We start from the raw sequence: 12,809 nt of genomic DNA on the forward strand, positions 1-12,809 counted from the left end.
ATTCATTCTGACTGGAACATATCTGTTCTAACAGAGTAGAACGTATTCATTCTAACAGAGTAGAACATATCTGTTCTAACAGAGTAGAACGTATTCATTCTACCAGAGGAGAACATATCTGTTCTAACAGAGTAGAACATATCTGTTCTAACAGAGTAGAACGTATTCATTCTACCAGAGGAAAACATATCTGTTCTAACAGAGTAGAACGTATTTATTCTGACTGGAACATATCTGTTCTACCAGAGTAGAACGTATTCATTCTGATTGGAGCATATCTGTTCTAACAGAGTAGAACGTATTTATTCTGACTGGAACATATCTGTTCGAACAGAGTAGAACGTATTTATTCTGACTGGAACATATCTGTTCTAACAGAGTAGAACGTATTCATTCTAACAGAGTAGAACATATCTGTTCTAACAGAGTAGAACGTATTCATTCTAATAGAGGAGAACATATCTGTTCTAACAGAGTAGAACGTATTCATTCTAACAGAGGAGAACATATCTGTTCTAACAGAGTAGAACGTATTTATTCTGACTGGAACATATCTCTTCTAACAGAGTAGAACGTATTCATTCTAACAGAGTAGAACATATCTGTTCTAACAGAGTAGAACGTATTCATTCTACCAGAGGAGAACATATCTGTTCTAACAGAGTAGAACGTATTTATTCTGACTGGAACATATCTGTTCTAACAGAGTAGAACGTATTCATTCTAACAGAGGAGAACATATCTGTTCTAACAGAGTAGAACGTATTCATTCTAACAGAGGAGAACATATCTGTTCTAACAGAGTAGAACGTATTCATTCTGACTGGAACATATCTGTTCTAACAGAGTAGAACGTATTCATTCTAACAGAGTAGAACATATCTGTTCTAACAGAGTAGAACGTATTCATTCTACCAGAGGAGAACATATCTGTTCTAACAGAGTAGAACATATCTGTTCTAACAGAGTAGAACGTATTCATTCTACCAGAGGAAAACATATCTGTTCTAACAGAGTAGAAGGTATCTGTTCTGACTGGAACATATCTGTTCTAACAGAGTAGAACGTATTCATTCTACCAGAGGAGAACATATCTGTTCTAACAGAGTAGAACGTATTTATTCTGACTGGAACATATCTGTTCTAACAGAGTAGAACGTATTCATTCTAACAGAGGAGAACATATCTGTTCTAACAGAGTAGAACGTATTCATTCTAACAGAGGAGAACATATCTGTTCTAACAGAGTAGAACGTATTCATTCTGACTGGAACATATCTGTTCTAACAGAGTAGAACGTATTCATTCTAACAGAGTAGAACATATCTGTTCTAACAGAGTAGAACGTATTCATTCTACCAGAGGAGAACATATCTGTTCTAACAGAGTAGAACATATCTGTTCTAACAGAGTAGAACGTATTCATTCTACCAGAGGAAAACATATCTGTTCTAACAGAGTAGAACGTATTTATTCTGACTGGAACATATCTGTTCTAACAGAGTAGAACGTATTCATTCTAACAGAGTAGAACATATCTGTTCTAACAGAGTAGAACGTATTCATTCTAAAAGAGGAGAACATATCTGTTCTAACAGAGTAGAACGTATTCATTCTAACAGAGGAGAACATATCTGTTCTAACAGAGTAGAACGTATTTATTCTGACTGGAACATATCTGTTCTAACAGAGTAGAACGTATTCATTCTAACAGAGTAGAACATATCTGTTCTAACAGAGTAGAACGTATTCATTCTACCAGAGGAGAACATATCTGTTCTAACAGAGTAGAACGTATTTATTCTGACTGGAACATATCTGTTCTAACAGAGTAGAACGTATTCATTCTGATTGGAACATATCTGTTCTAACAGAGTAGAACGTATTTATTCTGACTGGAACATATCTGTTCTAACAGAGTAGAACGTATTTATTCTGATTGGAACATATCTGTTCTGACTGGAACATATCTGTTCTAACAGAGTAGAAGATATCTGTTCTGACTGGAACAAATCTGTTCTAACAGAGTAGAACGTATTCATTCTAACAGAGTAGAACATATCTGTTCTAACAGAGTAGAACGTATTCATTCTAACAGAGGAGAACATATCTGTTCTAACAGAGTAGAACGTATTTATTCTGACTGGAACATATCTGTTCTAACAGAGTAGAACGTATTCATTCTAACAGAGTAGAACATATCTGTTCTAACAGAGTAGAACGTATTCATTCTAACAGAGTAGAACATATCTGTTCTAACAGAGTAGAATGTATTCATTCTAACATAGGAGAACATATCTGTTCTAACAGAGTAGAACGTATTTATTCTGACTGGAACATATCTGTTCTAACAGAGTAGAACGTATTCATTCTAACAGAGTAGAACATATCTGTTCTAACAGAGTAGAACGTATTCATTCTAACAGAGGAGAACATATCTGTTCTAACAGAGTAGAACGTATTTATTCTGACTGGAACATATCTGTTCTAACAGAGTAGAACATATTTATTCTGATTGGAACATATCTGTTCTGACTGGAACATATCTGTTCTAACAGAGTAGAAGGAATCTGTTCTGACTGGAACATATCTGTTCTAACAGAGTAGAACGTATTCATTCTAACAGAGTAGAACATATCTGTTCTAACAGAGTAGAACGTATTCATTCTAACAGAGGAGAACATATCTGTTCTGACAGAGTAGAACATATTTATTCTGACTGGAACATATCTGTTCTAACAGAGTAGAACGTATTCATTCTAACAGAGTAGAACATATCTGTTCTAACAGAGTAGATCGTATTCATTCTACCAGTGGAGAACATATCTGTTCTAACAGAGTAGAACGTATTTATTCTGACTGGAACATATCTGTTCTAACAGAGTAGAAGTTATCTGTTCTGACTGGAACATATCTGTTCTGACTAGAACATATCTGTTCTAACAGAGTAGAAGGTATCTGTTCTGACTGGAACATATCTGTTCTAACAGAGTAGAACGTATTCATTCTAACAGAGTAGAACATATCTGTTCTAACCGAGTAGAACGTATTTATTCTGATTGGAACATATCTGTTCTAACAGTAGAACGTATTTATTCTGATTGGAACATATCTGTTCTAACAGAGTAGAACGTATTTATTCTGATTGGAACATATCTGTTCTGACTGGAACATTTCTGTTCTAACAGAGTAGAACGTATTCATTCTAACAGAGTAGAACATATCTGTTCTAACAGAGTAGAACGTATTCATTCTAACAGAGGAGAACATATCTGTTCTAACAGAGTAGAACGTATTCATTCTAACAGAGTAGAACATATCTGTTCTAACAGAGTAGAACGTATTCATTCGACCAGTGGAGAACATATCTGTTCTAACAGAGTAGAACGTATTTATTCTGACTGGAACATATCTGTTCTAACAGAGTAGAACGTATTTATTCTGATTGGAACATATCTGTTCTGACTGGAACATATCTGTTCTAACAGAGTAGAAGGAATCTGTTCTGACTGGAACATATCTGTTCTAACAGAGTAGAACGTATTCATTCTAACAGAGTAGAACATATCTGTTCTTACAGAGTAGAACATATTTATTCTGATTGGAACATATCTGTTCTAACAGAGTAGAACGTATTTATTCTGATTGGAACATATCTGTTCTAACAGAGTAGAACGTATCTGTTCTCACATCGATGTGAGGACCTGCTGACAACTCCCAGACTTTCTCATCTGCAACTGTGCACTTTCCTGCTGCGGTGGAGAACCAAACTGCTGGCGGAGCAGGAGCCTGGACAGTCTGGGCCTGGCGCCCCCAGCTGACTTTGTTGGTCCTCATCAAGCTGGACTTTGATTTCTCCACTGTTGTGGTTCAAACTTTTACCTGCTAGTTGATGGATTTCACCCCAACATCTGCACACCAAACAGCAAATCTCCCAGTGTTGGGATTCTGAACAGAAACAGCTGAGACGCTCACCTGCAGCTCCCTCCTGCTGGGGCGGTGGACTCGGGGCGGCCCACCAGGGCCTGAACTCCAGCAGCCCCTTTATCTCCTCATCCTCAAACAAATCCGCTCTGAAATCACAGAGAAGTCAGCTGCCAGCAGAGCGGCGCAATCCAAGGCCGTCAGACCGATGACTCACAGGTAATGGTCAGGAGAGAAGGCCGCTGCCTCAGCCTCCAGACGAGCCCGCCTCCTCTCCAAGGCCGTGGTTCCTTCTGGGTTCTTGACATCGATCACATCAGTGAGTTCCTCCTGTCAGGGTGGAGAAACTTTGGAGTGTCACCTGACTGTTATGACGATCAGCTGGGTGAAGCGTGCGTGAATGTCAGTTACCTGTAATCTGGCGAACACTCCGGACCGCCGACTGGCGAAGCCGTACGTCTGCTCAGCTCCAAGTTCCTCCGCCGTGCTCTCGCTGTACACCTCCTGCTCAACCTGCCAGTCAAACTCCTCTTCATCTTCATCTTCTCCCACATTTCCACTGCAATCTTTGACTGTTTCACAGCAGATTCCAGGTCAGCACGACCATGCTGTCTTTAACCGCGCTCTACTCAACCTGATTCCCTCACCGGAGCCCATGTCCTCGACCAGTGGCTTGGCTGAGCGGGAGCCTTTGGGAGCCAGGAGACTGGTCAACATCTGGAGCCCCTCGAAGTGCTCTCCAGCTGTCTCCTTAGGGACCCGCACAGTGAAGAGACCTGCAGAACACAGCTACTGATTAACAAGCTGGGGGGGCTATGTCTGCTGCCCACAGGCTTCAGGTCAGTCGCTCCCAGGTGGAAACGCTGAGCTGTGACTCACAATCACACCGTTGATGGCACATTGTTTTTCCTACTTGAGAGGTCAGCAGAGAAAGTCAGAGCTGGCTCAAACGAGACGCCGCGGATGCTGCGCTGTTGCATGTCGCATCCCTGCGTGCTCCTCTAGAATCACACGCCGCAGCCGTGCTACACTGGTTGTGATGGTGTTCATGGGAACAACAGTGAAAGTGTCCACAGGCTATGAGTGGAGGGGCCAGCTGAGACTCCAAGGTTCTGCTAACCTACAGGCTTCTGCCAAGGCAATGCACGCACCCACACCTTAGATCATTGAAAACAGAGAGAGACCAAGTGTTGTGTTTATCCATTCCATTTCCATGTTCCCCCTCTCCTCCTGTTGAGGGTGGTGGGGGTGGAGCCTATCCCAGCAGCCTTCCCCCTGGACAGGTCACCAGTCCATGGCAGGGCCAACACACAGAGACAGACAACCATTGGCTCTCCCAGCCACGCCTACGGTCAATTTAGAGTCTGGATTAACCTGGTCCCCTCTTGATGTCTTTGGACTGTGGAGGAAGCTGGAGTACCAGAGAGAACCCAGCAGGAACAGGGAGAACATGGAGACTCACCCAGAAAGACCCCGTGCTGCAGCTGGGGCTCCACCCACAACCTTCTTGATGGGGGCCACAGGGAGGACCACTGCTCCACCCACTACCTCCTTGCCGGGGGGCCACAGTGAGGACCACTGCTCCACCCACAACCTTCTTGATGGGGGCCACAGGGAGGACCACTGCTCCACCCACTACCTCCTTGCCGGGGGGGCCACAGTGAGGACCACTGCTCCACCCACTTCCTCCTTGCCGGGGGGGCCACAGTGAGGACCACTGCTCCACCGTGGCCCCGTGTTGTGTTGATATTTGAAGGAATTTAAAGTCATAATGACACTGATGAGGGGTCAAAGGTCCAGATCCACGGTTCTCCCTCCACTGTGACATCACTCCTTTAGATCAGGTGAAAAGAATTCCATCAGTGGAAGTAATTGATGACCTGTCAGACAAATGATGACCAAGAGCAACCGCGTTTCCTTCACATGCAAAACTAAATCCAGTAATTTTCAAATTCTTCTTGAAGCCAATCAGACTAATCAGCGTTGATGAGTGATTACGACGAGCTGACACCTCAGAGATGATGCGCTGGGCGCTGAGGGACGCAGAAATGCAGCCAAGTGTTAAAATCTTTACAAGTGAACGATGGATCCTAACGACTGCTCATTATCAGTCTAAACAAGGACACTCATTAGTGCAGCTTTATTAGCAGATGTTAAAGGCTGATTTGGCGGCGGCGTGTTAACCGGCTGCGCTCAGACGGGCAACGAGGTGTCAAGAGTCCATAAGGCAGACGCCTGCGTAAAGACAACTCATTAGAGCCGACGATGTGAAAGTCAAAGACGCATCAGAGTGAGAGACAGACTGGTGGAGACAGAGAGCACCGCGCCAGTAATCATTAACATGCTCCATTTGCTCATTAATATGTTGAACAAAGTCCCGGGGGAGTTTCCCTCCATGGAGATGTTCCAGGCGGCCGCCGGCTGGAACGGTGATGACGGTGCAGATGGTTCCAGTGGCCCTTTAATGGTATGAACTAACATGATCAGTAGGTTAATCTAGCGTGTGTGATTGACTGCAGCTTGAACAACAGGACCCTAGGGATCCGTCAGCCCTTGACGCTACACAGAAGCCTCAGTGTCTTGCTGGTCTCCAGTGTCGGGGACAGAGTCTCCCCTGAGTCCTGGACGTCCCCCCACCAGACCTGACAATCCTCCAAAGTGCAGAGTGTACATGTCGCCATCAGAGGCAGCTCTGTGTTAGCGCAGCACATTAACATGTAGCACGCAACCAACTCACATCCCCGCAAACTAGAGCAGGGATGCCCAACGCGGAGCAGCAGCTTCCTGGTGGGCCGCCCCGGTACTGCAGCTGGGCAGCCAGACGCAGAGGACACAAGCAAAAGTGGTTTCACTCTAAATGTTGGAAAGAAGTTTGAAATAAATCTAAAAGATGAGTGAGCCAGGTTTGGCCAACTAAATGATTAGCGATTAATTAGTTAGAGGGAAAATATCTCAACCTTACAGAATTAATCACACACTTGACCCTTGACCCCATGATGGAATTCGCTTGTCAATCAGAGCTTTGACACACTCCTTGGCTGTGTCTGACGGAAATTTAAAAAAGAAGATGATTTTGGCCTCATTCTCTCCAAATCTATTTGAACTGGAAAATTTCAGACGCTCCCAGCCATTCAGTGAATTAATCAATCGAAGACAGCGATTTACTAATTACAGAGATGAACTAGATCATGTGGTTACTGGACGGAAATGTGTGGCCGTTGATATTCAGTCATTTCATGCAACAGTAATGTTGGTAACTCTGCAGAAGACAACGAGCGAGGATGCAGACGATGTCCTCGATGTCCACGACAACCTGAGGGGTTTTTCGTGGATTCTGAGTCTGGATTTCTTGATCACTGCACTGAAAAACTGCAGGGCACCATTTGAAACTGGATTTATTGGGACAAAGTGCATGGCAATAAACTGTTGACCGAATTTAATATGAAACTGAGTTCATTTGCTTTGAAATTGAATTCAAATCGCAAAATTTCAACTTCAAATGATTCACATCCAGTTTGTCGGTTGCTGCCCCGCTCAGGATCCAAGAAAACCCCTTCACCGTTTCCTTCAAAACGTTTTTCAGCTGCAACTCAAACTCTCCAACCGTCCCTGACTGAAAAGTCACGAATGACATCATCGGAAGAGCACCGGCTCGGACAGCGGGAGCTCGGAGGTGATCCGGTGCCGTGGCGGACCTCAGCGCTGGTGCAATGATTTACTCTAACATCCTGAGTCAGGTGATCGCACACGATCCATCCAGAGGGTGAAGCGACCCCACAGCCTCATACAGCGCCAGGCAGCTCCTGCAGCTCTGTCCCACCCATCCGACCCATCAGTCCACTCTTCTTCACTGGTCTAAATCAGCAGACGCCAGCGGAAGCTCAAAGAGCACAAAGTGATTTCCGGGAAGAAATATTAGTCCGTGACAACTGAGCTGACAGGGAGTCAGCACTGGATCGGTATTGACTCTATGTATGACGTCTAATTCTGGACTTCAGGAAGGGCGGACAGGAAGGGCGGACCCAGCCCCGCTCCTCATGCACGGGGACTGTGTGGAAAGGGTCTACGCCATCAGATTTCGGGGCTTGCAGATATCCGACGACCTCTCCTGAACCACTCACGCCACGGCAGGGCTAAAGAAGGCCCAGCAGCCTCTCCTCTTCCTGAGAATGCTCAGGAGAACCAACCTGGAGGCGGAGCTGCTGATGACCTTCTACTGGGCCACCATAGAGCCGCCTGGCGTCCTGCATCACGGCCTGGTGCGCAGAGGGGAGCAGAGGTCATCAGCACAGCCCAGATAATCACAGGCTGCTCTCTGCCCAGCCTGGAGGACATCGCCGGCTCTCGCCACCTCAGCAGAGCCGCCAACATCACCAAGGACTCCGGTCACCCCAGCAACCACCCGTCTGACCTGCTACCCTCGGGCCGGCGCCACAGGTCACACAGACTCAGAGACACCTTCTGTCACTGCAGCCAGCAACCACAGAACCAAGTGACCTGCCTCACTACAATAAAGACATGGATCATATTGATCATTGATGACCAACGGACAATAATGAGCAACAACTGTTGTTGACATTTCAAGCGCAGAGTCGGTTTCATCTCTTTAATGGCAACTTTAAAATTCCCCACCGTTTTCACTTTGATATTTCGCTGCGCTTGTGTGTCCACCCTTTTCCTTCTTCTTGACGACTTCTATTTATCTGTGTTTCGCCCAGAACCGTCTGTGTGGGTTTAGCAATGTCGCCCTATCGACTGAAAAATGGCACCAAAGGGAGTTACGCTCGGATTTCGTTGTACGCTACAATAAAGGCTTTCGATTTGCCTCAAGTGATTATGGGGCCGGTGCACAGACGTGAAAACTCACCGATGGAGAAAACCACAAGTCACAGCACACTCATGCCACCCTGGCCAACGGGCCAGAACCCAGCCAAGACTGAGCCGAAATTACTATGCTGGGACACAACCTATGGAATGTGACAGGAAATCCAAGCGAGCGGTCTTTCTCGGCTAGTGTGGGAAAGGTCAGCGCATTCCCGCGCGTGCCGGGGGTGTGAATACCGCCGGATCAACTGCTCCAACTTGCTATCTTGTCCTTCTGGTGACGAGAACAGAAGCAGCGAAGTGCTGCTTTAGCTCTCAGACAGCTTTGACGGCTGGGGGGCAACCATCCAGGAAGAGGGTTTGGGATGCACAAAGATGAGTCAGCACGCAGGGATACGTGCCGGACATAAACCCTCCAGGTTGGGAGAAGGCTAAAAGAAGCTGCTAGTGGAGACGCCAAGCTGCCTCCCTCCTGCTCAGAAGACGGACGATCATCCGTTACCAGACGTGAGGAGACCTAGTGACCCGCCGCCGTCTTCACCCACCTTCATCCACGTCGAACACCGCCGTCTCTCTCCCATCCTCCACCAGCCTCCCCGGAAGAGTCAACCTGGAATGACATCAGAGGTGCTCAGTTTACGGCAGACACTGAGGCCAACGCAGGGTCAAAGCACCTCACGCCTGTGTGACCTTTGACCCCTCAACCTGTGCAACCTGTGTCGGTGGGTCCCGGTGAACATTTGTGCCGAATGTGAAGACGTTCCCTCGAGGCCACCCAGAGACAGCGGCTTCAGCTGACCTTTGACTGGTGCCGGGCAACACGTCGATACGGCGAATCCCTGTTCTTCTTGTTAACGTGAGACACGGCGATGGGCCACCAACAGGTTGCAGATCCCAGAGTGACGACACTTTGTCTTCTAGTTGTTTTAATATGTGCCTCCTCGCCGGAGCCATGACACCAACATCGCAGCTGATGAGCATCACCAGCCTTCATCATGATTAAGACACCGATAACCCTGACACCACTGTCACGATATGAGTGATATTTTGGTTTTGTCCAAACAATCCAGCCCGACTTTAAGGTCAAAGCCGTGTTCGGCAGGGACGCAGGATATCAGCTCAGCTTCGATGGCGGTTGACATGTGGGCTTTTCTAAATCTCTTGGAACTGTTTCATGTTCACAACGTTTACAGAGATTCTGAACAAGTGCGAATGAGAGCACCGTGCAGTTGAAGCGTGTGATGACAGCAGCAGCGCTGCTGGAAAGTGTCATCCCTGATAGTTTAGCATTTACTGCGATTATTGTTGATGAGTTTTTTTCACGGTAAGATTCAGGGCCACATTGCCCCGCCCACCTTTGACCGCTGAAATCTTTCAGTTAAGAGTTAAGGATCTGTAGTTCTTGTCGGTGTGACGTCATCCAAACGTTGACGACATCGACAACATGACTTGTCTTCCCGCTACTCCTCCTCTGACCACGTGAGGTTACTTGAGTCAAGCTGGTAACCAGGAGAATGGATTCGTGCAGCAGGAGGAAGGGAGACACCTGCTGGCCACAGGTGTGAACTCACCTGAGAAAGTAGGGTTTGGCGTAGAACTTGATATCTGCTCCATCGATGTAAAGGTCAAAGTCAGAAGTTCTGGTGAAGGGCACACGGATGCCAAGGGTGAGGAAGTCGGGGTCCTGGCTCAGGGCGAATGCTGGCGTGATCATGGCGAGTCTTCCGCGGACCTGCAGGAGCAGCGACAGCGGCGGACATGAGCAGAGCTGCCCGCTACGTTCCCTTCATGGTCCAAATAAAATCTGGTCATTTTCATTTGTTAATAAACGGGTATTAGTTTTATAATTGAGTACCTTAGTCTCTTGTGGCGTGGTTTCAGAAAAAGACTTGTGAAACAAGACAATCCACACTGAAATGTATGAGAATAAAAGTTTTATAAGTCTACATGCATCCCGAATAAGAATAGAGAAGCCACTCACAATGACATATTCAGTGGTGTTGGGTCAGAAGAAGCCATTCCTCGATTAAAAGCGAGGCGATCCTAAAATTAGGGTTTTTTCTGAGGAGGTTTGGTTCGCTCCTCGCCACGCTGACACGCATGGGCGTCCACGCTAGCCGAGCTAAGCTAGCGGACAGCCACGCTGCTGCCGCCGGGCACCGCCATAGTTTCACGGCTTCAGCAGCCTCGCTGACGGTCACACAGCAAAGTTAAAGTCCGGTAAACAGGAGCATTTACTCACCAGGAACCAGGAACCAGGAACCAGCATCAATCGCACGGCTCTGGTGTGGCGTCCATGTTTTACCGTCCTGTAGGGTGTAAACGAGCAACGCCAATTTTAGAACGACAACGTTTCGATGACAGAGCCAGCACGCATAGGGACCTCTCAAGAGTAAAAAGTATGACAATTGAGAGCGTTTATCTAATGACAGATATCTACAATACACACGAGGAAAATTCCAGAAAAAGAAAGTGACGTAATATTAGAGAGAGTGAGGCTTTGTTACAGAGCCCGACTGATCAAGGCTCTTTAAGGCAGGTGGAAATAATGGAGTTTGGGAGTAAAAAATGATTGATGATTGAGGTACAATTACACGACAACTGTGAGCAAGAATGCACTTACCTCCTATAATATGTCCCAATAGATAATGTTCCAATCATGACTTGTATTGATTACTTCATCTGGAGAGCTTTCATGTTCGCTCAGCCCACCGTCTCTCATACTGCGTGTCCACTCGTCACTCAGCACACTGACAGGTTTCATTGTGATACAACAGCCCTGCATTCCCCTCCCTGGTGATCAGAACGTTCCTTTTTTTTTGCCTGTTGGAGACTTGATTTGTTTCAGAAGTTGTACTTTGTGCTGATGTACTGAACTGTGTTTTAAAGGTGTGTCTGATATTTTGTCCATCCCCTGAACATGAATACCAGCATTTCTGAAAATTTCCAATATCATCTGAGAACAGTCACTCTAAAATGCTGGATTATCAGAATAACCCAGGCTACATTAGCATTGATTGATCAATTATTGATCAGCGTTATTCCTTTGGGCGGCCCGGTGGAGCAGTGGTCCTCCCTGTGGCCCCCAGCAAGAAGGTTGTGGGTGGAGCAGTGGTCCTCCCTGTGGCCCCCAGCAAGAAGGTTGTGGGTGGAGCAGTGGTCCTCCCTGTGGCCCCCAGCAAGAAGGTTGTGGGTGGAGCAGTGGTCCTCCCTGTGGCCCCCAGCAAGAAGGTTGTGGGTGGAGCAGTGGTCCTCCCTGTGGCCCCCCTCCAAGAAGGTTGTGGGTGGAGCAGTGGTCCTCACTGTGGCCCCCATCAAGAAGGTTGTGGGTGGAGCAGCGGTCCTCACTGTGGCCCCCCAGCAAGAAGGTTGTGGGTGGAGCAGTGGTCCTCACTGTGGCCCCCATCAAGAAGGTTGTGGGTGGAGCAGTGGTCCTCACTGTGGCCCCCAGCAAGAAGGTTGTGGGTGGAGCCCCGGCTGCAGCACGGGGTCTTTCTGGGTGAGTCTCCATGTTCTCCCTGTTCCTGCTGGGTTCTCTCTGGTTCTCCAGCTTCCTCCACAGTCCAAAGACATCAAGAGGGACCAGGTTAATCCAGACTCTAAATTGACCGTAGGCGTGGCTGGGAGAGCCAATGGTTGTCTGTCTCTATGTGTTGGTCCTGCCATGGACTGGTGACCTGTCCAGGGGGAAGGCTGCTGGGATAGGCTCCACCCCCACCACCCTGAACAGGAGGAGAGGGGGAACATGGAGGGATGATGGAGGGATGATGGAGGGATGGAGGGATGATGAATAGATGGAGGGATGAATAGATGGATGGATGGATGAATAGATGGAGGGATGAATGGAGGGATGGAGGGATGAATAGATGGAGTGATGGATGGATGAATAGATGGATGGATGGATGGATGGATGGATGGATGGATGGATGGATGGATGGATGGATGATGGATGAAATCTTTTTATTTCTATGTCTAATTGCAATCAGTCTTCAACCGGCCGTGAGAACCCGGTTCTTTCCCTCATGGACAAAATGCTGACGCGGTGATACTGAGGGTATTAC

General features: G+C 47.0%; 1 protein-coding gene across 7 annotated transcripts in view; it reads right to left on the reverse strand.

Annotated features, from left to right (window-relative positions):
* Positions 1 to 12,809, reverse strand: part of shq1 (SHQ1, H/ACA ribonucleoprotein assembly factor) — a 52,352-nt gene that overhangs the window by 38,282 nt on the left and 1,261 nt on the right. Inside the window, exons 1-9 of one of the 7 annotated variants that reach the window (XM_086197306.1) lie at positions 11,372 to 11,390; positions 10,991 to 11,057; positions 10,604 to 10,659; positions 10,320 to 10,480; positions 9,294 to 9,358; positions 4,572 to 4,700; positions 4,336 to 4,496; positions 4,142 to 4,254; positions 3,976 to 4,073 (exon numbers count right to left, since the gene is read on the reverse strand). In XM_086197306.1, coding sequence (XP_086053432.1) covers positions 3,976 to 4,073; positions 4,142 to 4,254; positions 4,336 to 4,496; positions 4,572 to 4,700; positions 9,294 to 9,358; positions 10,320 to 10,462 — 709 coding nt within the window. In that variant the 5' untranslated portion in view covers positions 10,463 to 10,480; positions 10,604 to 10,659; positions 10,991 to 11,057; positions 11,372 to 11,390. The other 6 variants (XM_086197287.1, XM_086197315.1, XM_086197296.1 and 3 more) reach the window with 6 other exon arrangements.

The sequence above is a fragment of the Aulostomus chinensis genome, chromosome 3, assembly GCF_037954235.1.
Source record: "Aulostomus chinensis isolate RoL2024-O1b breed Wild chromosome 3, RoL_Achi_v1.0, whole genome shotgun sequence".
Classification (NCBI taxonomy): domain Eukaryota; kingdom Metazoa; phylum Chordata; class Actinopteri; order Syngnathiformes; family Aulostomidae; genus Aulostomus; species Aulostomus chinensis.